The 24,754-nt window shown below is 34.6% G+C and overlaps 1 protein-coding gene across 1 annotated transcript in view; it reads left to right on the top strand.

Moving 5' to 3' along the window:
* The window catches only part of AGMO (alkylglycerol monooxygenase), a 372,856-nt gene that overhangs the window by 218,171 nt on the left and 129,931 nt on the right, over nt 1-24,754 (top strand). Inside the window, exons 12-13 of the mRNA XM_036068884.2 lie at nt 3,441-3,523; nt 15,028-15,133. Of these exons, the coding sequence (XP_035924777.1) occupies nt 3,441-3,523; nt 15,028-15,133 (189 nt within the window). The remainder of the gene's footprint in view (nt 1-3,440; nt 3,524-15,027; nt 15,134-24,754) is intronic.

Below are 24,754 nucleotides of genomic sequence, written 5' to 3'. Positions count from 1 at the left end.
CTATGCACCAGACAATGTTCTACATGTTTGAGATGTAACAGTAAATAACAAAGTATAACCTCTAATGGGGCTTACATCCTAGTGGGGGATCTAGTGGGACAGAAAATAAAAAGCAAGAGAATGCTCAAACAAATGTATAATTGTATAGAAGTGATAAGTGGGTAAATGCATAATTGTATAGAAGTATTGCATGGAGAACAATATAACAGAAAAAGGTATAGATAGTTATGGAAAAGTACTGTTTTACATATGACAGACAAGGATGTGCATTTGAATAGTACCAGAATGAAATGAAGGAATGAACCATAAAGATCCCTGGGGGAAGTTGCCCCAATAGAAGGAACAGGACGTAAAACAGACTTGAAGGGGAAGGATGCTTGTCATGTTCAAGGAAGAACAAAATTTGTGATATGAAAGACAGAGAGATTACTAGTGGACAATATGATAGTGGGGTAGGTTATGTAGGGGCCAGAGTAGGGACTTTGAGTTTTATTCTAAGTAGAATTTGAAGGTCCTGAAGGATTTAGAACATAATAATGATGTGATATGATGTATGTCTTAAAAATAAGAGTCAGCATTCTAGCTGTAAAACTGTGGGTAGAAGGCCATGATAGGTAGACATGCAATTTTAGAAGTGGAGACACCAGCTAAGAGAGTATTTCAAGTTGTGGTGGAGATCATGTTGGATTGGAATAAGTTTTTGTTCACAAAACAGCTGCTTGTAACAAATACCTTTATCCTGGATGTACTTCAAATATGCTGCCAACATTTTATTTCTAATGTATTAGAAGTAGACAGTGAGAGGAAGAGTCAAGGATGAGTCACAGTCTTTTGTTTGTTTTGCTTTTTTGGTTTTTCGGGGTTTTTTTGCTTGAACAACTAAAAAACTGTGCCATTCTAAGAAGAAGAAACCTGGAGATGTGTAGTGTGGAGGAAGGAAACAGTTTTAGACATAGTAAGTATCGGGGCCTTTTAGCTAGGTAGAGGCATTGACTAGGTAGCTAGATAGACATATTATGTTGATTTTCACTCCGACTCCAGGAACCAGGAAGCAATTTGCACAAAGAGGATTCCCCTCCCCCCTTTTTTTTTTCTGGTTAAGGGATCATAAATTCCCTAACCAAAATTCAAAAATATATTTTATCCTGTATCTGATTTTCCAATGATATTGGAAAGAGTTAATGGACCTTTTATTTGTGCTTCTTTATTTTATTGTAATTCATTAAAGTTAACCTAAGTACCATTTGAAAAATCAGTATAGCCTAAAAATAGTAACAATGATATTCCTATCATAACCATTAGTTGGCTTTGTGCCAAGCACTCTTCTCAGTACCTTATTATAGTTGCTGCCAAACTCATTTTATGTCAAATGTACCAAACACATAAAAGAGCCTTAGAAATGCCAAATAATTTGCCTATGGTTACATGGCTCATAGATTCAATGCATAATTCCAAATCCTATATTCTTACAGAGCATTTAAAATCATGCTGTAGTTTTTGGGCACATACCATTTCTTTCTTTCATATGAATTTTCTCCTCAGGAATCAAAATGAAGCAGTGGTGGTGAAAGCAGCATTTTTCTTTTTTTTTTTTTTTTAATTTTTTTTTTTTTGGTAAGATTTATTTACTTATTTGACAGAGAGAGACACAGCAAGAGAGGGAAGACAAGCAGGGAGAGTGGGAGAGGGAGAAGCAGGTCTCCCGTGGAGAAGGGAGCCCGATGCGGGGCTCGACCCTAGGACTCTGGGACCATGACCCAAGCCGAAGGCAGATGCCCAACGACTGAGCTACCCAGGTGCCCAAGAGCAGCATTTTTCTTTACAGACAAAATGTTTCCCTTAAGCAACCATTAATCTGCTCAAGCACACCTAGTTACTTCACCACCAAGAAATATTTTTCTGGTACTTTTGCCTTACTGTCCCAAAGCAGCCACTGCTGAATTCCATATACCCAAATAACATCCCACTAAAACATTCTGGTGTCCACTGAGCTTTCCCTCATATCTGATACCTAGCTCTGTCCCCATATCCCTAACATTCTGATACTTTTTATTCATATTTTTGATTACTCATCAATACTCATCTACTAAACAATTGCTGTGTTTTAAATCCCTGTCAATTCTGGGTGCCATCCAGGCATATGATGGTGAATAGGGAGGTGTTATAGTTGGCCATGAGGTCAAGGTTGATTTATAAGGAGGTGTGGAGCTGAGGTATTGGATGTGAACAGCAGTTGCAATTGGTAGCTTTTGCTTATTGTTTATAACTTTAGACAGATGCAATTTTTCTAGGTGTATATATTAGTTAATAGTGAGTTGAAATTACCTCTTTTTATTTCATTAAAAGCAAAGAAAAAGAGTGTTTGCATCATGTTTTGATCACTATTTTAGCCACTTTGTTGTATCGCACTTAATGAGAACACTCTTTCTGTAGGGGAATCATTCAGGGGATGTGTATCCAACTTCTTGCTTTAACTGATCCACTTTTAAACTAAAGCAGTATTCATCTGACCCTAAATAATAGCTATGTAACCTCAGCTTAGATCTCTGCCCCGTCCCCTTTAAGTTTGTTGCTCAGATTTATCCACCATTGTCACACTTTGAGGTCAAGAAGGTGTATTTTGAATTTCAGAGGCATCATTTATTTCTGTGTGATGATGGAAAAATTACTTAATCCTTTCGTTCCTGGTTTGTTTTTCCATATATGAAGCAGATATAATGATACCTTATCTGTAAGGTTGTAGGGACTATAAAAAGAATTGAAGTATATGTAACATGTAACATGGAAGCTATGAAATAGTAGATGCTTAGTAAATATTATTATTAAATTTTGACATGTAAACAAAATGCATAATTTATAATTATGTTGAAAATATGTTGTTTTGTTACAATAATTTAAAAGATAACTTTTGACATGTAATTTTGAACCTATAGATTTCACCAAATATGAGTATGTATTTGTACAGTATGTTCCGTTTATGTGTTTGCACTCGTAAACAGATTCTCCTTTAAATATTTTCCATATTAAAAACAGTTTTGGGTTTGAAACCACAAAGAATTAGTGATATTAAAAATAGCTATTGGAATATGCTATTTATTCATAAAAATGTAAGTTATTTCTCCATATGTGGGGCCATAGGTGTTTCAAAGAATTATGAAAGTCAAAACTATAAAGGAGAATTTTTAGAAAGAACACTTTAAGCAAAATATCTCTGTGGAAGTGTCTAATTCATTCTCCAAGTGTCTAGCAAGATAATTAAATGACATTAGGAAAACCAAAATATCCTCTGTGTATTTATTTAAACTTCTTGAAAAATGTCAGTGACAAATGGTGTAATGTAAAATAAAATTTGAGGCTGGTTTTCTTGACAGCTTTAAATTCTGATACTCCTTTTAGTAACTCTCCTAAAGAATTTGTTGGTGTCTGTCTTTCCCCAACAGGCACTATCACAGGTCACACTCCTTCTGAGGGTTGCCTTCATTATCCTGACATTGACCTCCATTGGATTTCTTCTGGATCAAAGGCAAGAAGTGAAATTCTTTCATTTTATGTCATTTTATAATGTTTTAAAAATATATGTGAAACTTAGATATTTATCAAATACTTCTTATTAAAAATAAAGTTGAAACTATAATTTCACAATATTTTAAATTAAACAGAGTGGCGGTTTCTCTCATTTTTAAAATCAAGCGTGCATTTTAAATCTAAGCCTTTTAAATGCAATTTAGGTTTTCAAGGTTATTAAAGAAAACCTATAAATGTAATGAGTAATTTGGCAAAACATAGACCATAACTCTGAGTACTTAATAAAATATGAAACATATTTGAGTACTTTTCCTTTCCATTGAACACTTCACAATATATGCCAGAATGTATGTACTGTGTACTTAAAGTTTATGTCCTTTTCCTCACACAGCATATTTAAAGAAACTTGTATTAAATACTACCCTAGCCAGAAAATATATTCACCTGCACAATTTTAAAATGCTTTTATGGCAGGAAGTATATAGAAAAATACTTACTCACTATTGCTTAGTATTTATCAATCATTAATATTAATACCAATACCAATATTTATGCACTTAATGTGTGCCATAGAATATGTTATTAATTCTTACAACAATGCTCTGAGATAAGAATTACTATAAAGCCCATTTTGCAGATGAAGAAAGTCAGACAGACAGATAGTAAGAGATAGAACACAACACAAACCCAAGCAATGTGACTCCTGAATTCACATATTATAGAATTTATATTGTAACTTTGTGAAAAACTGCAAAAAAATAAGTCATTCTTAAGATTTTTATCTTTGTTGTAGTATAATTGCTTATCAAGTGGGTAATCAATAGCATTCCTTTCAAGAAATTGTACATATAGAAATACAGAAAACATACACTTAGTTTGTATCGATGGTATGTCACTTTCCCAAAGAAAGCTTAATGGATGTTCTGGAATAGCAGCAGATTCTGGAGTTTTATCACGATCAAAATCATCAAGTTAGAAATGAACATACTAGTTAATGGAACTGTTTAGAATATGCACTCACTATAAACACTTGGTAAAGAATGATGCATCTGATACATTTCACATAAGCATATGTAAACAGTGTATAGAAATTTAAACTTACTTCCTTCAATACTTTAAAAGTTGTGTTTATTATTTATTTTGTTTGGCTCTCTATCCCTACTTTTCTAGACTAGAAATAAAGTACATATTGAGCCATAAAAAGAGAAAATGGAAAAACGAGTCACAGGTTCCAATGAAATAATTACCCAGATCCAGAGAATCAGGATCTCACATTTTAAAGATCACAATTCTACTGGTTGCATACACTTACAAGAAGTAGCAATAAGCTAATAGCAATAGTACAGTTTCATTTTTTTAATGAAGATTTTATTTTGTCTCCATGCATACAGATAAACAGGCCAAAAAGCAGGCTATCGATTTTGTCATAATATATCTTATGGTATATTAAATCAATCTTATTGTGTATAATTAGTTTAAAATCAAAACTGCCTCTGGCCTTATTTGGAAACACATACTAAGATATAGATAAGTCATTCCAATCCAGTATAGTAGAAGCCAAAAGAGAATGGAATGATGTTTTTAAAGTGCTGAAAGAAAAGTACAACCAACCTATAATATTATATAGCAAAAATAAAGGTGAAGCAAAAGTTACTTATACAGACTTCTACAGCAAGCTTCACATTTGATAGTGAAATGTTGAAAATTTCCTTTTGAAGTTGAAAACGAGTTGGATATGCTTATTATTTAACATTCTGCCACAAATAATCAATGGAGGAAGGAAAGAAAAAGAAATAAAAGGCATAAGGATTTGAAAGAAATTAATAGATCAATTATAAAATTAGTTTATATTAATCAATCTAATAAATATAACTAATGAATTAATGAAAAAATCCAAAGAATCTGTTGGAAAATTATTCAAATTAATAGATGAATTTAGGAAAAATTTTAGAGAAATGGCCATCAACTGCATTTTTATGCACTAGCAAATAAAAAACTCTATGCAATTGCATGAAATACATTAAATACTAAGAAAAAGCAATCCTAAAAAATGAGTAGGCTGTGGGAGTGTGGCAGCAGATTAAGAGGACCCTAGGCTCACTTTGTCCCAGAAATACAAGATAACTATCAAATCATCCTAAATACCCTAGAAATCGACCTGACGTCTGGCAGAACAAACTCCACAAATAAAGGTAGAGAAGAGGCCTCATCGAAGAAAGTAGGCAATGCAAAGACGCAGTTTGGAAGAAAAATGGATGCTGACCTCTGTAGTGGGGAGGGAAATGTGGTGGCAGAGAAGGGTGAGAGACAGACTAGCACACAGGGGAGTGCATGGGGAAAATAAATCCCATAGCAATTGGCTTGGAAAGGAGAGGGGCCAAATTTTGTGCTTTTTCAAGGAAAGGGGCTTAAAGCCTAGACTTCTGAAGATCAGCAAGCTTGGTTCAATGAGAGCCCTGGGGCACTGGGGCTGCTCTTTGGAAAGAAGGCAGGGTAAATAGTGTGCAGACATACAGACTGGAAATAGCAATCTGAAAACTGCCTGAGGCACACAGTGGAGAGGTTATTTGCTCATCTCAGAGCAAGTCCCAGAGAGGCAGCATCTATGGAGAGACCCCTCTGGGAACAAAGGAACTGGCATGTGCCATTTCCCTCTCTGGACCCTCAGCGTAAGCACAGGGCCACCTGTGAGAAGCAAGGACACTGGTTTCCTAACTTACTTACACCAAGCCCGCCCCCCACCATGCTCTAGTGAACCCCTCCTCCCAGTCTGGGTTGCCTCAGTCCCAGTGCTGTGGGCCCTCTGCACAGAAGCCCAGCCAAAACCCCTACTCATACTGCATCTCCCAACCCGAGAGTTTTGTGAAGTCTCAGTTCTGGCGACAGTGATGACAGGTCTTATCTCCCAAGCACACTAGAGCACACCTAGTTAAAACACACCACATTCAGGCCAGGGACCATACACTGCCTATAACAGGCAAAGAAAGCCTCTGTAGATGACTGGCCTGAAGGATAAAGCAGTTAGGACAAAACAGCAGAGCACACACAGCACACATTGGAGACACCTCTGGAAGTGCCAGGCCCTGGGGAACAAGGGACCCTCCATGGCAGGGCACTACAGGACCTCCTCTTTGTAAGGCCATTACCCTGAAGAACAGGAGATGTAGCTGACTTTCTTAACACAGAGAAACAGGCGCAGAGACTTAGACAAAATGGGAAGACAGAAAAATTTGTCCCAAATGAACAAAAGGACAAGGCCACAGCCAGAGATCTAAGTGAAACAGATACAAATAACATGCCTGATGGGGTTTTTAAAGCAATGATCATAAGGATATTCACTGAACCTGAGAAAAGAGTGGAAGACACCAGTGAGACAGAGATAAAAAAAAGAACCAATCAGAGATGAAGAGTGCAATGAATGAGATTAGGAACAAGCTTGATGCAATGAACAGCAGGCTGGAAGAAGCAAAGGAACAAGACCTAAAAGAGTAATAGAAAGTAATCAAGTAAACAAAAGAGAGAAAAAAGAATTGTGCAAAAGGAGATTATACTTAGGGAACTCAGTGACTCCATCAAATCCAATAACATTAGCATTATAGGAGTCCCAGAAGAGAAAGAAAAGGAGGCAGAAAATGTATTTGAAGAGAAAATATCTGAAAACTTCCCTAATCTGGGAAAGGAAACAGATATCCAGATCCAAGAGGCACAGAGAACTCCCCAAAAAAATCAACAAAAGCAGATCCACACCAAGACATATAATTAAAATGGCAAAATATAGTGATAAAGAAAAAAATTAAAAGCAACAAGAAAAAAGATAGTTACATACAAACCCATAAAGCTATCAGTGGATTTTTCAGCAGAAACTTTCCAAGCCAGAAGAGAATGGCATGGTATATTCAAAGTGCTGAATGGGAAAAATCTGCAGCTGAGAATAATCTATCTCGAAAGGTTATCATTCAGAATAGAAGGAGAAATAAAGAGTTCCCCGGACAAACAAAAGCTAAAGGAGTTCATGACCACTAAACCAGCCCTGAAAGAAATATTAAAGGGGACTCTTTGAGTGGAAAGGAAAGACCAACAGTGACAGTACTAAGGTAGGAAACACAAAAGTGTTAAAAATGAATATTTTTGTAAAATATCAGTCAAGGACCTCACACACACACACACACACACACACACACACACACACACACACACACAAAGGATGTAAAATATGACACCAAATACTTAAAACATGGGAAGGAGAGGAGTAAAGAAAGAATGGGTTCAAAGTAAAATGACCATCAACTTAATACAGATTGCTATATGCAAAAGATATTATATACAAACCAAATGGTAACCATAAATCAAAAATCACTAATAAATATGCAAAGAATAAAAAGAAAGAAATCCAAATATATCACTAAAGAAAACTGGCAAACCATTAAATGGACAAGACAAGAAAGGATCAGAGAAAATCTTCAGAAATAACCACAAAACAGGTAATAAAATGGCAATAAATATGTATCTATCAGCAATTACTTAAATGTAAATGGACTAAACACTCCAATCAAAAGACATAGAGTGACAAAATAGATTTTTTAAAAAGAGACTCATCTATATGCTGTTTAGAAGAGATTCATTTCAGACCTAAAAACACCTGCAGATTGAAGTGAGGAAATGGAGATATATTTATCATGCAAATGATTGTCAAAGGAAAGCCTGAGTAGCAATACTTACATCAGAGAAAATAGACTTTAAATCAAGACTTTAACAAGAGACAAAGAAGGGCCCTGTATAATAAAAAAAGGGGATAATCCAACAAGATATAACAATTGTAAATACTTATGCACCCAACATGGGAGCCCCCAAATACATAAAACAGTTAATAAAGGAACTAGTTGATAAAAATATAATTATAGTAGGGGACCTTAATACCCCACTTACATCAATAGGTCATCTAAGTTGAAAATCAGTTGAAACAGTGCCTTTGAATGACATACTGGACCAGATGGGTTTAACAGATATATTCAGAACATTCCATCCTAAAACGGCAGAATACAGATTCTTCTCAAGTGCACATGGAGCATTCTCCAGAATAGATCGCATATTAGGCCATAAAACAAGCCACAATAAATTGAAAAAGATTAAAATCATACCTTTTCTGACCACACCACTATGAAACTAAAAGTCAACCACAAGACAAAACAAAAAAATCTTGAAAGAACACAAATACTTGGAGATTAAAAAACATGCTACTAGACAATGAATAGATGAACCAGGAAATAAAAGAAGAAATAAAAAAGCACATGGAAAGAAATGAAAATGAAAACATGACGATTTGAAACCTTCGGGATGCAGCAAAAGCAATCCTAAGGGAAAAGTTTATAGCAGTACAAGCTTACCTCAGGTAGCAAGAAAAATCTCAACTAAACAACTTAACCTTACGCTTAAAGGAGCTAGAAAAGGAACAAGAGACAAAACCTAAAGCCAGAAGAGGGAAGGAAATAATAAAGATTAGAGCTAAAATAAATGATCTAGAAACTTAAAAACAGTAGAACAGATCAATGAAACTAGGAGCTGGTTCTTTGAAAAATCAATAAAATTGATAAACCTTTAGTCAGGCTTATCAAGAAAAAAAGAGAAAGGATTCAAGTAAATAAAATTACAAATGAGAGAGGAGAAATAACAACTAAAACCACAGAAATACAAACAATTATAAAAGAATATTATGAAAAACTGTATGCCAACAAATTGGCCAACCTAGAAGAAATGGGTAAATTCCTAGAAACATATAACCTACCAAAACTGAAACAGGAAGAAATAGAAAATTTTAACAGACTGATAACCAGAAAAGAAATTGAATTAGTAATCAAAAAACTTCCACCAAACAAAAGTCCAGGACTAGATGGCTTCTGAGGAGAATTCTACCAAACATTTAAAGAAGAATTAATACCTATTCTTTTCAAACTATTCCAGAAGATAGAGGAAGGAAAACTTCCCAAATCTTGCTATGAGGCCAGCATTACACTGATGCCAAAACCAGATAAAGACCCCACCAAAAAAGAGAACTACAGGCCAATATCTCTGATGAACATAGATTAAAAAATCCTCAACAAAATACTGGAAACTGAATCCAACAATACATTAAAAAGATTGTTCACCAGGATGAAGTGGGGTTTATTCCTAGATTGCAAGAGTGGTTCAATATTCACAAATTGATCAGCAATGATATATCACATCAGTAAGAGAAAGGATAAGAACCATATGATCATTTCAATAGATGCAGAAAAAGAATTTGACAAAGTACAACAACTATTTAAGATAAAAACCCTCAATAAAGTAGGAATAGAGGGAATGTACCTCAACATCATTAAGGCCATATACAAAAGACCCATAGCTAATGTAATCCTCAATGCAGCAAAACAGAGCTTTTCATATAAGGTCAGGAATAAGACAAGGATGTACACTCTTACCACTTTTATTCAATATAGTACTGGAAGTCCTAGCCACAGCAATCAGACAACAAAAATAAATAAAAGGCATCCAAATTGGTAAGGAAGAAGTAAAAGTTTCACTATTTGCAGATGATGTGATATGCTATATAGAAAACCCTAGACTCCACCAAAAAACTTCTAGAACTGATAAACAAATTCAGTAAAGTCACAGGATATAAAATCAATATACAGAAATCTGTTGCATTTCTATACACCAATAGTGAAGCAGCAGAAAGAGAAATTAAGAAAACATTTCCATTTACAATTGCATCAAAAATAATAAAGTACCTAGGAATAAACCTAACCAAAGAGGTGAGAGAACTGTATTCTGAAAACTGTAAAAAAACTGATGAAAGGAATTGAAGACAACACAAAGAAATGGAAAGATATTCTATGCTCATGGATTGGAAGAACAATTATTGTTAAGATGTCTACTCAAAATAGTCTACCCATTCACTGCAATCCCTATCAAAATATCAAGAGCTTTTTTTTTAAAGAACTAGAACAAAAAATCCTAAAATGTATATGGAGCCACAAAAAACCTTGAATAGCCAAAGCACTCTTGAAAAGCAAAGCTGGGGGCATCACAATTCTGGACTTCATGTTATATTACAAAGCTTTAGTGATCAAAACAGTATGGTACTGGCACAAAAGTAGACACATAAATTAATAGAACAGAATAGAAACCCCAGAAATAAGTCCACAATTATGTGGTCAGTTAATCTTCAACAAAGCATGAAAGAATATCCAATGGGAAAAAAACAGTCTGTCTCTTCAATAGATGGTGTTGGAAAAACCGGTCAGCTACATGCAAAAGAATGAAACCGGGACCACTCTCTTACACCATACACCAAAAATAAATTCAAAATAAATTAAAAACCTAAATGCAAGACCTGAAACTATAAAAGTCCTGGAAGAGAACTCAGGTAGTAACTTCTCTGACATCGGCCATAGCAACTTTTTTCTAGCTAGGTCCCTTGAAGTAAGGGAAAAAATAGCAAAAGTAAACTGTTAGGACTACATAAAAATAAAAAGCTTCTGTACACAAATAATTAACAAAACTAAAAGTCACATTATGGAATGGGAGAATGTATTTGCAAATGATATATCCAATAAAGGGTTAGTATCCAAAATACATAAAGAACTTATAAAACTCAGCACCCAAGAAACAAATAATCCAATTAAAAAATGGGCAGAAGACATGAACAGATATTTCTCCAAAGATATCCAGATAGCCAACAGACACATGAAAAGATGCTTATCATCACTTATAATCAGGGAAATGCAAATCAAAACTACAATGTGATACCACCTCGTACCTCTCAGAGTGGCTAAATTCAACAATACAAGAAACAACAGGTGTTGAGGATGTGAGAAAAAGGAACCCTCCTGCATTGTTGATGGAATGCAAACTGGTGCCCCCACTGTGAAAAACAGTAATTGCGCTAGTAGGTATTTAACCAAAGAATACAAAAACACTAATTCAGAGAGATACATGCACTCTTATGTTCATAGCAGCATTATTTACAACAGCCAAGATAATGGAAGCAGCTCAAGAAGTGTCCATTGATTGATGAATGGATAAGGAAGATGAGATATATATATAAAATTTATAATATGTAGTTTATATATAATGTATAACATATCACTACGTTGTATTGTGTGTGTATAATGTATAATATAATATATCACTACGTTATATTGTGTTTATATACACATATATATATATATAGTGGAATATTATTCCACCATAAAAAAGAATGAAATCTTGCATTTGCAATGACGTGGATGGAGCTAGAGAATATAATGCTAAGTGAAATAAGTCAATCATAGAAAGACAAATACCATATAATTTCACTCTTGTGTGGAATTAAGAAACAAAACAAATGAGCAAAGGGAAAAGAAGAGAGAGGAAGAGAGTTAAACCAAGAAACAGACTCTTAACTATAGAGAACAACAGATGGTTACCAGAAGGGGGGGGGGGATGGGTGAAATAGGTGATGGAGATTAAGGAGCGCACTTGTGATGATCCCCAAGTGATGTATGGAATTGTCAAATCACAACATCCTACCCATGAAACTAATACAACACTGTATGTTAACTAACTTGAAACTAAAATAAAAACTTAAATGAGTAAAAAATCTCTTTAAAACACTATCAAACTGGGGCGCCTGGGTGACTCAGTTGTTAAGCAGCTGCCTTCCGCTCGGGTCATGATCCCAGGGTCCTGGGATTGAGCCCCGCATCAGGCTCCCTGCTCGGTGGGGAGCCTGCTTCTCCCTCTCCCACTCCCCCTGCTTGTGTTCCCTCTCTCGCTGTGTCTCTGTCAAATAAATAAAATCTTAAAAAAAAACAAAAAACTATCAAACTATTGAAATATTATGAAAAATAACGAAAGAACTAAATAAATGGAGAGATAACTTTATTCATAAATTAGAAAGCTTAGTATTATAAAGATTATAATTTCACACCAAATTGATTTACATATTTAATACAGTTGGAATTAAAATTGTAAAAGATTTCTTCCTGGAATTTGGCAGCCTCTTTCCAAGATATATGTATATGGAAATGCAAAGGATCTATAATAGCCAACACAGTCTTGAGGTTAAAAAAAAAATGGCAGTAGTTGCTCTACTGGCTGTCAAGATTTATTATCAAGCTACAGGAATTAGACATGCTTTATTGGCACAAAGATTAGAACAGAGAACCTAGAAACAGATCTATGCATATATATACATATATATATATATATACTTGATTTGTGACAAAGGTGTCCCTGCAGAGCTGTGTGAAAAGGCTGTCTTTTCAATAAGTGGTCTTGGAAACATTTGATTTCCACATCGGAATAGGAAAAATTAACTTGACAAATATTTCACACCATAAAAAGTTAATTCTGGGGTTAAGGGCTTGTAGATTTAAAAGTGAATGGAAAACTAATAGAGATTCCAGCAAATAGCATAGTAACATATCTCTATAACCTTAGAGTAGGTAAAAATATTAAATGGTACACAAAAATCCCTAATCATAAAGATAAAATTGATTAATTAGACTATAATAACATTGAGGAAATCAATTCTTCAATAATTAACTCTCATTAAGATAGTAAAATATGAAACCTTCAGATAGAAAATGCTGTTTGCAAATTTTGTGAGTAGCAAACACCTTTTATCCCAAATGACTAAAAGTATTGACAAGCCCTATTGATGAAACGCTCACACACTGAAGGGAGAATTTATATTGGGATACCTAATTTGAAAGATTGAAAATTTTACTATTTGAACATATATACCATATTACCTGGTAGTCCAAAGACATGTAAAAGAATGTTCGGACAGCATTTTTCATAATAAACAAATGCTGCCAACAATCCAAATGTCCTTTACGAGGTGAGTGGATGCATGGATATTGGTATATTTACACAATGGAATGCTCTACAAGAGTGAAAAGAATGAACTGCTGCGACATGCAACATCATAAGTATATCATTAACAACACTAAATGAAAGATGCTAGGTACAAAAAACCGTGTACAATATAATCCCATTTATCAAAAGTAAAAAAAAAATACAATAATTTTTAAGAATTTATGCTAATGTGGTAAAATATTAATTTAAAAAGGAGAAAAAGGATATGCTTATCATAAAAGGGTGGTGATTCTTTCTTAGGTAGAAGGAAGATGGAAATATTGAGGAAGTAAGAGCTACCTTTGGGGGTGCTGATATTGAGTGGTGGTTACAAGGCTGTTTATTTGTTGAAAGTCATCAAACTGTATATTTCTGTTTTATATATTTCTCTATATGTCTATTTCATTTCACAATATAAAATAATAAAACGTAAAGCATAGAACATAATTAATAAAAATCAATTGTTTTAAAGTAGAATTTTTTTTTCTGTTGGAAATTACCCAGATATTGATTTTTTTAAAAAACTAGCTTATACTAATTGTATAGCATTATTTGACAAGGTGAACATTTTTAATATTTTTATTCACAGAAAGATAAGTCACATTACTTGAATGCAAACAATCATATACCATTACCCTGTTTTAACTGAGTTTAAAGTACTTGAAAAAGGTGTTCTCTTTTTTTGTATAAAAATGTTATATTCAATTTTAAAGAAACAGTCATAATTAGTAGATGCAGAAGAAATATTTGAGTTAAATAAATATATTACTTTAGATTTTCTTCATGTTTCTCTTAATAGCTCTATATTCTAAATTAACTAAATAATATATCTGTATTATGACATTAATTCAGAATATTTTAATTAGAAAATTCACTTGTCGTAACAATACTATTTATCTGTTACAAAAATATTTATCCAACAGATGTTAGATGAATATATATGAAGCTTATTTTAAGCTGATAAAATAGCTGTTCATTCCAATTATTACAAGATAATTTATAAATGCTTATCTGTACATGACATTCAATGCTGTTTCAAATACATAAACATACTTATTTAACTTAGAGTTTGAATTTTAAGAATACCATTTATACAAAAATATTCATCACAAAATAAATAACAAAGGTCTATATTTATGCTACCTATCATATTAGGCATAATCACATATTATCCATTTTCTCAATATTTCAGAAATCAACAATTCATGATTTTAGAGTGCTTAACTGTATTAGTCCTCCTTACAAGTCATTTTTTATATGAATTCATTCATTAAGGTATAAAGGTATTGAGTGAGTGAAAGGAGCCTCATTTACTTTAAATCCTAGAAATTTAGTTGTTTAATATTTTATTTATTAGTTGAAAGTATGCTTCACCCTAACTCATCAAAGCTCAAACTAAGCAATACATTGATAAAGAACAGATTTTCTTTAAAAAGATGCATTTTATTTCTTAGTTTAATGGCTGTTTTCAAACAGCTTCAGAGGCACATGTTCTTCAAATATATTAAAATACTGTGTGTTTCTTGAAAATTAAAAGAAATGTGTATCACTATATCAATTACAACATGTGAACATATGAAGAGCATATTTAAAGCTAATACGTGTTAATGACATTTGTTTCAGACCTAAGGCAGCTGTTCTGGAAACTTTCCGTTGCTTGGTATTCCTCATGTTGTATAGATCTGGTCATCTGAAGCCTTTCATTCCTTCTTTGTCATTTGCCTTTGAGGTAAGACATTTGTTTTAGGAGGCTATAGCATGATTATACATCTATTGTGTATTTAATCCATTCATTCAACAATGTTTTTGTCTATTTTGTGACTAGTACTTGTGGCAAACTTACTTATTCATGTACTTACCATACCGTATTAATTGTGTCACCTGGAGCTAGTTAATATTGTTGAGTTTCAGCTTTTTGGTCTTTAAATTTGGATTGGTACCATTGACTTCATAGAATTGTTGGACAAGTTATATCACCTAACGTTTATAAAGAAAAAGTAGGCCACATGGTTGGTTTTCAGCAAGTAAAAAAATTACAGAAAGTTATTGGCAGAGACTCTTCCATTTAAGATTTTTCTCTTTAGGCTTTTAAGGTAAATATTTGATTAAAATGTCATATCAATTACCCACAAGAGATGATGATTCTATAGAAATAAAACCATTGATGTCATTGAGATTTTTCTACAACTGAAAAATATAAGTTAAAATTTGACCTGTGATGATTAAAACTTATCTTCCAAGAACTTCCAAAAATTGGGGGGTATATATTTATTATCTCAGATCTTAGACAACTGTTAAAAAAATTTTATTCTCATCACTAAACTTTTAATGGACAAGGTTTTATTCTTTTAAATTAAGGGTTATTTTAACTGTGGTGCTGAGCAGCCTACTAACATGCCCAGAATATGCAATATGTAACCTTTTTAAAACATGAAACATAAAAAAACCTTCTGCCACCATCAATGGAAAGACTAAAATAGGCACTTTATAATTTAGTAATGATAGTAAATTGGAGCAAGCTCTTTGGAAAACAATTTGGTGCTACCATACAAGGCATATAAGTCTAAAAATGAGGGAGGAGAGATGTATATGTATAAATGTATATATTATATACATGTAAATATATCTGGAAAGATAAATGAGAATTTAACATATGGTTGCCTATGGAAAGGCAAATTGTTTGAGTAGGAGAAAGAACATGGGGAAGATTTTCTTAACATTAATATTCTTTACTACCTTTACATTTCTGCACCACCTGAATATATTTCTTTAAAAGTCGTGTAAATTTAAGAAATGAGGCATAAAATGTTAGTATCAGGATACTAGATATCATCCATCTAACACATTTTGCATTTAAATAGGTACTAAATAAAGTTCATATGATGGGTTCTTATATTGTTTCTTGAGATTACAACCTAAAAACAAAATGAAGAAACATAAATTACACATATTTAATGAAATTTGGAAATATACATGCCAAAAAAATAAAATATTAAAATCAAGGAATAGCATTCTCATACTCTAATGGGGGAAGATATTGTAATTATAGGTATGAAAGAAAATAATTCCAATTAATGAATCTACTCTTGGGTATACTATGGTAGTTTATCTTCAATGATCCAGAAGTAGAGAAATGGGTTCTTTAAGGTAGCCATGGTATAAACACATGGAAATGTAGGATTGTGGCACCATATTGAATTTGGGGTTCTTTGGTGATGGGATAGTGGAGAGCAGTGTGGTGTGTCTGACTTCTGAACGTGATGAATTCTAGTGGGGAGGTGCTGTCCATTCACTAATTTTAGTCAGTAGGAGAATGTGAGTGGCTAATACTTGAGCTTTGAAGCCACATTGCCTGAATTTGATTTCTAACTCAGAAACTTACTAGTATTTGTCAGCTTAAATATTCTTTGTCTTGCATTCTTTGTCTATAAATGGATGAAGTAATAAGGTCTGTCTAATAGAAATTTGAGGATTAAAGGAGAATCTGTGTAAGAGATTTAGCATAGTGCTTAACATACAGTACATGCTCAATAAATATTAGATGCTATTATTATTATCATTTTATATGAAATGAAAGATCCCTTGGAATAATACTTAGGTTTGCCTCAGGATCCAAAAGTCAAGTATGGGAACAACTGAGTAGAGGAGCAGATAATGTTGAACCTAAAAGTCATGCTTATGAATTCTTAGTCTAATGCTGACTCTATGACATGAGACTGTGCCTCAGGTTGTTTACCTGTAAAATAGGTTTGATGAGAGTTGACATGCACTGAGATTTTACTATGTTCTAAATGCCTTACTCCTATTACTTCATTTAATCTTCATATCAGTGTAATGGAGTGTAGCTACTATTATTATTTTTATAACAAAAAAATTGAGTTACAGAGAGGTTGAAAACTTGTCTGAATTAACATAACTAATAAGTGAACAAGTCAGGATACAAATTCAGACAGTCTGACACTGTAACTCTTAATTACCTAGCAACATTTTCTTCCATGTAATGATAGCAATACTTAGCCACCTCAAGGAATTTAGATAAAAAATACAGATGCAATGTAGCAAAAGTACTTTGAAAAACGTAAAGACCAAAAAAAAAAAAAGGTCTTATCAATTTGACTGCAAAAATGTTTTGAAAAGACTAATGGCTTCAATAGCTTACCTCTGAATTATCTTTAGTTCATGATTCAAGGGAGGGAAGACATAATGGCAAAATCTTTCAGGCTGCTCACCTACAGAACCTGTTCCTGTCCATGTAGGCACACAGACGGCTGATTCTTCAAGACTAAACATTGACTGTGATTTGCCAAGAAAACATTGCCTTAATATGGTGTGTTAATACTATCTATTTACATGGTTTGGTGCAAAAATTTAACGACACAAAAGGTAGGACATAGGAAGCACCTGATACATTTTAGTTACTATCCTTGTTCATATTACTGTTAGTACTCTATATTATAATTAAAATATTGCTGCTATTATTATTAAAGTATTCTCATTATCATTATTATTAACCATTGAATTTCCATTGGTGAAACTCAACAAGTCTTCTCTGACCAGAGGTCAATAACTATATGGTAAAGACTGGGCAAGTATTTCATTATCAACATTTTACTTGTGAAGCAGCCTTTTCTTCCACTTCTTTTTTGAGTTCAAGAAAAATGTAAATTACTAGTTATCAATTCTTATGTTCTTTAAATTCAAAATTTTAAAAAAAACTAGTTATCAGTTCTTATATTCTTAATTGTGAATTTCATATTTGTGTTTTCCTCACATTAGAACTTTATGTAAATTTTTACTATTTATTGTAGTATTAATAGAACTAATTCTTTGCCCCAAATGAGGAGAGAAACCTAATAAACGGCCTCCGTGACTACATTCAGTAGGAATCAGGGGTGATTGTATTATAAGGACACAATGTTCTCATCATTTTTCTTTGAAGCTATCATTAAAATCAGTGTCATTGAAGCAGTTAATCCCTTCTTTTATAAATTAATGTTGTATATATTGGCAACATCAGCTTGCAGCCCTGTGACTCTTCTCTATTTACCTAGAAGGCTGGTTGGAAGTTTTTCTGTTATATGCTTCATTATGTAAGTCAGATGCTGTAGATTTGCACGGTAACCATCCTTCCACACTAGGCATGTACTGCTGGCTACACCCACAGCTTTAAACACATACACACAAGCACACACAGGATGGGAAACTGACCATAAAATTTTACTTAGATTATAAAACAGCTCTTAGGTAATTACAATTCTGAGTCAGAAGTACAAAGTAGATTTTAAATTTGATCCTGTGACCTGTATGTGGAAGATGTATTCCCTTTAGCTTCTATCTATAAGAATATGAAGCAAGGGAGTGGTGCTCGGACTATTTATATATAGAATTAACTGCTATAGAAATGCATAGTTGTTTATTTAGTGTGTGCAGTGGTTAGTCCATACCCTTTCATATTTCTTTAGCTAGGTCAGTTAATATTTTGACCACCAATTCCTATACCTCTTTTAAAAAAGATTGATTTTATTTATTTATGTATGTATGTATTTATTTATTTATTTAGAGAGCGTGAGTGGGAGGGGGTTGTGGTGCAGAGGGAGAGGGAGAGGGAATCTCAAGCAGACTCCACGCTGAACAGGGAGCCTGACATGGGACTCCATCCCGTGGCCCTGAGACTATGACCTAAGCCGAATGATCATGACCTGAGCTGAAGGCAGATGCTTAACCAACTGAGCCACCCAGGTACCCCTCATTCACAGGAAATTTGACAGAAAAACAATCCCTTCATTCTTTTGTTCATTCACTTCTCACTAACATACAGCACAGACGTTTTTTTTCTACCAGCTCATGTGTAATTTGTTCTAAGATGTGCCTATGAAACTGTGGTTGATTTATTTTTTTCTTACAACAGTAGCTTTAAAAATATCTAATCTGATGAGCCTTTAAAGGGAAGATAGCAAAATCAAAAATAAATAGCTATTTTTGATAAGTATACATGTATATAAGAGAATGGGAAATACTTCTTTACAGATATTTTGATCCTATATGTATTTTGTTTCATATAACTTTTTATTTAACTGAGGAGATAGTTAAGGTACTGGAGAAAGTATTGGCTTTGAAGTCACACAAATCTAAGTGTCATTCCCAGCTCTGTCAATTGGTTGTGTGGTCTTCAGGAAGTTATCTAAAATAACCACAGCTTAGCTCCCTAGCTTTTTCCCTCAGCAAAAAGGAGAATAAAAATCCCCCAGGGATTGTTTTGATATTCAAAGGACTAAAGGAGATAGAATGTAGCATAATACCTGGTATGTAAGTAGTGAGAATTATTCATAATACTTATATCCGTATATATTATAAACACACATACATTCACAAGCTACACATACACATTTAAAATAATGTTTTTAAAACTAGGACATTTAAAGCAATGAAAATATGAACCTGAAAATACCTGCTTACTAGTGGCCAAATAATTTGAGTTGATTCCAAAAGAACTTTTGGAATTTGAAGAATGGCTTTAAAATCTGATTTATAGATTTTAGTTTAGTTATGTCATTAAAACATCACTCCTAAAGGGTAAACCAACTTGTATCTGCTGAAGATGTGCACAAGAGCTGGGTAGAATTTGGACAGGAAGAATTTGGGAGGAAGGTGGAGAGCACTTGACTTAAGGGAGAGTACAATGAAAAGTCCAGAATCAGGGGAGACCATGGACTGCTTAAGTGATGACGGGAGCCTAGTAACAATAGCCCAAAGTGTGGATCCTGATAAGAGGTAAATAAATGCCCATGGAAGATAGAACCAGCTTGCCTAATGCTTTCAGTGGTAGGTAGAAACGTTTATTCCACATTACTGGAACACCAGCTCCAGTAAAAACAGAGCAAAAGCCCTGTCTTTGTGGAGATTAGCTTTTAATCAGTGTATTAGTTTTTGATTGCTGTGTAACAAATTACCACAAATTTAGTGGCTTAAAACAACACACATTTATTATCTAACAGTTCCCACGGGTCAGGAGGTCAGGCACAGTTTTGCTCAAAACTCCGTTCAGGGTCTCCAGAGGCTGCATTTAAGGTAAGTCTTGGCCAGATTGTGTTCTCATCTGGAGGCTCAACGACGGAAAAATCCACTTCCGAGCTCATTCACGTTGTTGACAGAACTCATTTCCTTGCAGCTGTATGACTTAGGGCCCCAGCTTTTTGCTGGCCTTTGAGTGGAGGCTGCTCTCAGGTGCTGGAGGCTGCCTGCAGGTCCACCCCACGTGGGCAGCCTCAACATGGCTGCTTACTTCATCAAACCCATAAGAACTTTGCTTTAGGACTCAACTGCTCTTCTTAATTGCTTTTAGCTGATTAAGCTAGGCTCCTCCAGGAGAATCTCCTGTTTTATCAAATGAAAAACAACTGATTTAGGATCGTAATTACAGCTGCAAAATCCCTTCATCTGTGCCATATTCTGTTGGCTAGAAGCGAGTCATAGGCATCACCCACACTCCAGGGGAAGGGATTGTATAGGCTAACAGGTCATAAAGGGCAAGGGTGGGGATCATGTGGCCACCCTAGTTTCTGTCTTTCACAGTTGGGGAAAATGCACACAATAACTCAGACAAATACTTACATACATAGCCATATATGTTTATACTCACATACATGGCTTAGCAGGTCATTATTAAAAAATAAATCAGGGATGGAGGAGGCAAAATTTTTTAGAACATGGTACCTGAGGAAGGCTGGTGGCATTTCAGTTAAGACCTGATGTGAGGGCAAAAACCATATGGATTCCAGAAGAAGAGCAGGTAAAGGCAACATCAGTGCAAAGCTGCCGAGGCAGGTTGTCCTATTATGGACGTGAACGCTGCACATGTTTGCAATTGAGTAAGCAAGAGGGAAAGTGGTAGAAAATACAGTCAGAGCAGTAATGGGGGTCAGACCACGTAAGCCCTTTTGGTCGTTGTAATCACCCATTTTACTCCAGGTAAGATGACCCCCTTGGAGAGTTGAAGCAGAGGATGTGTATGAACTGACTTACATTTTAAGATCACTTTGATGGCTGAGTTGAGGACAATGAAAGGGGGGTAGGAAGAGGATGTGAGGACACCAGTTAGGACACTATTGTAAGCATGAAGGTGAGAGAAGTGAGTGTCCTAGAGAACATGAGAAGTTGTCAGATTCAGGAAGCAATCTTAAAGTAGGAAAGGCAAGATGTGCTCACAGGTCAGATGAGAAAATGGGGGGACAAAAAAAACAAGAGTTGAGAATGACTATGATGGTTTTGGTCTGAGAAAATAAAAGAATGCAGTTACCATGAACTAAGATGGGAAGAATCTAAGAGGAAAAGTTAAAAGTGGTAGTAGATCTCCAAGTTCAATTTTATTTGATGGGATTGTGTTTATTGATTTCATAGTTATCTTCTTGCTGATAGAGTTCTTAATCTGTTTTGCACAAACAATTCAATGCAGAGAAGGTAGATGGGAAGAAAATACATCGACATTTTATTAGTGGTCGTGTTTATGTGTTGTGACTTGAATTTTTTTTCTTTGTGATTACTGCATTTTTTAATGAACATATATTACCTTTAATCCTATATCATGAAGTCTTTTCTTTTTTTTTCAGCCAAATTTACCTACTCAGAGTTTTGTAATAGGAGTTAAGATGAAATATATAAAAGATATGTCTGGACAACCAGAGAGAAGTCAGAGCTTCAGTTAAGGACACTTGAATGGGGTGCCTGGGTGGCTCAGTCGTTAAGCGTCTGCCTTCGGCTCAGGTCATGGTCCCAGGGTCCTGGGATCGATCCCCACATTGGGCTCCCTGCTCAGCGGGGAGCCTGCTTCTCCCTCTCCCACTCCCCCTGCTTGTGTTCCCTCTCTCGCTGTGTCTCTCTCTGTCAAATAAATAAATAAAATCTTTAAAAAAAAAGACACTTGAATGCTGTTGGCAATGCCCAGGAGCAGCACACCATGGATGGGAGGTGCTCCCACCAGCTGTGTTATCAGAGTCCCGGGGCTGCTATCTATATGAGGTGTCACTGTAAAACTGAAATGATGTCATGAAACCATGATATTTTTTAATTAAGACTAATTTTTTAGACCAATTTAAGTTTTCCAGCAAAACTGAGGGGAAGGTAGAGATTTCCCATCTACCCCTTGCCCCAACACATGCACAGCCTCTTTCATTATCAACATTCCCCACCAGAATAGTGCATTTGTTACAACAGATGAACCTAGGTTGACACATCAGAGCCACCCAAAGTCCATAATTTACCTTATGGCTCTCTATTGGTGTTGACAATTTATGGTTTGGACAAATGTATAGTAACAAGAATCCATTGTTATAGGATCATACAGAGTATTTCCACTGCCCTAAAACTCCTCTGTGCTCTGCCTTGTCATCCCTCCCTGTGCTCCTCAATCCCTGATAACCACTGATCTTTATACTGTGTCCATAGTTCTGCCTTTGGTCATATAGTTGGAATCAGACAGTGTGAAATATTTTCAGATTGTCTTCTTTCACTTAGTAATATTCATTTAAGTTTTCTTCATGTCTTTTCATGGATTCATAGCTCTTTGTCTGTGTGTCTGCTGAACAATTTTCCATTGTTTGGATGTACCACAGTTTATTTATTCATTCACCTACTAAAGGACATTTTGGTTCCTTCCAAGTTTTGGCAATTATGAATAACGATGCTATAAATATCCCTGTGCAGGTTTTTGTGTGGACATAAGTTTTCAGTTCCTTTGGGTAGACATGAAGGAGCACAATTGCTGGATCATATGGTAAGAGTATGTTTAGTTTTGTCAGAAATCTCCAAACTGTCTTCCAAAATGGCTGTACCATTTTGCATCCCTGAATAAGAGTTTCTTTTGCTTCATATCCTCACCAGCATTTGATGTTAACAGTGTTCCAGATTTTGGCCATTCTAATAGGTGTTTAGTGATATCTCATTGTTTTAATTTGCATTTCCCTGTGACGTATGATATGGAGCATCTTTTTGTATGATTGTATGTTCTTTGGTGAGGTGTCAGTTAAGATCTTTGGCCCATTTTTTAAAGTTCTGTTGTTTTTTTTATTGTTGAGGTTTTTTTTTTTTTATTACCTTCAGTTAGCCACTGTATAGTACATAGTTAGTTTTTGATGTAGTGTTCGGTGATTCATTAGTTACGTATAACACCCAGTGCTCATTACAACACTATTGTTGAGTTTTTAAAGTTCTTTGTATATTTTAGATGACTGTTCTTCATCAGATGTGTCTTTAGGAAAACTTTTCTCCCAGCCTGTAGCTTGTCTTCTCATTCTCTTGACATTATCTTTTGCATAGCAGAAGTTTTTAATTTTAAAAATTCAGCTTATAAATTATTTCTCTGATGGAGTGTGTCTTTGGTGTTGTATCTGAAAAAGCAATGGCATACCCAAGATCATCTATGTTCTTTCCTATGTTATCTTCTAGGAGTTTTATAGTTTTTCATTTTTAAATTAAATATGTGATTATTGAGTAAATTTTTGTAAAGAGTATAATGTCTGTGTCAGATTCATTTGTGTGTGTATGTCCATTTCTTTAAGCACCTTTCTTTGAAAAGACTATCTCCTCCATTGCATTGTCCTTGCTCCCTTGTCACAGATCATTTGACTATATTTATGTGGGTCAATTTCCTCACTCTCTATTCTGTCCCATTGATATAATTGCCTATTCTTTCATGAATACCACACTGCCTTGATCATCGTTGCTTTCCAGTAAGTCTTAAAGTCAGGTAGTGTTAGTCCACCAACACTGTCCTCCTCCTTCAATATTGTGTTGGCTATTCTGGGTCTTTTGCCTTTTCCTGTAAACTAGAATCAGTTTGTCAATATCACAAATTAATTTGCTGGGATTTTGATGGTGATTGCACTGAATCCAATTGGAATAACTGACATCTTGACAATATTGAGTCTTCCTATACATGAATGCAGAGTATCTTTCCATTTATTCTGTTTTTTTTTTTTTTTAAGATTACTTATTTGAGAGAGAGAGAGTACGGGGAGAGAGGGGCTGAGGGAGAGAGAGAATCTCAAGCACACTCCCGCTGAGTGAGGAGCCCCACGTGGGGCTCTATCTCACAACCCTGAGATCATGACCTGAGCCAAAATCCAGACTTGGATGCTTAGCCGACTGAGCCACCCAGGCGCCCCCTCCATTTATTTAGTTTTTTATTTCATTCTTGGAGTTTTGTAATTTTCCTCATACAGAACTTGTATATACAGTATTTTGTTAGATTTATTGCCTGAGTAATTTTTTTTTTAGTTTTAATGTAAATTGCATTGCACTTTTATTTTCAAATTCCACTGGTTCATTCCTGGTATGTAGGAAAGTGATTGACTTT

Source organism: Halichoerus grypus, chromosome 12 (assembly GCF_964656455.1).
Source record: "Halichoerus grypus chromosome 12, mHalGry1.hap1.1, whole genome shotgun sequence".
In the NCBI taxonomy this organism is placed as follows: Eukaryota; Metazoa; Chordata; class Mammalia; order Carnivora; family Phocidae; genus Halichoerus; species Halichoerus grypus.
This window is presented reverse-complemented; position numbering and strand designations above follow the sequence as displayed.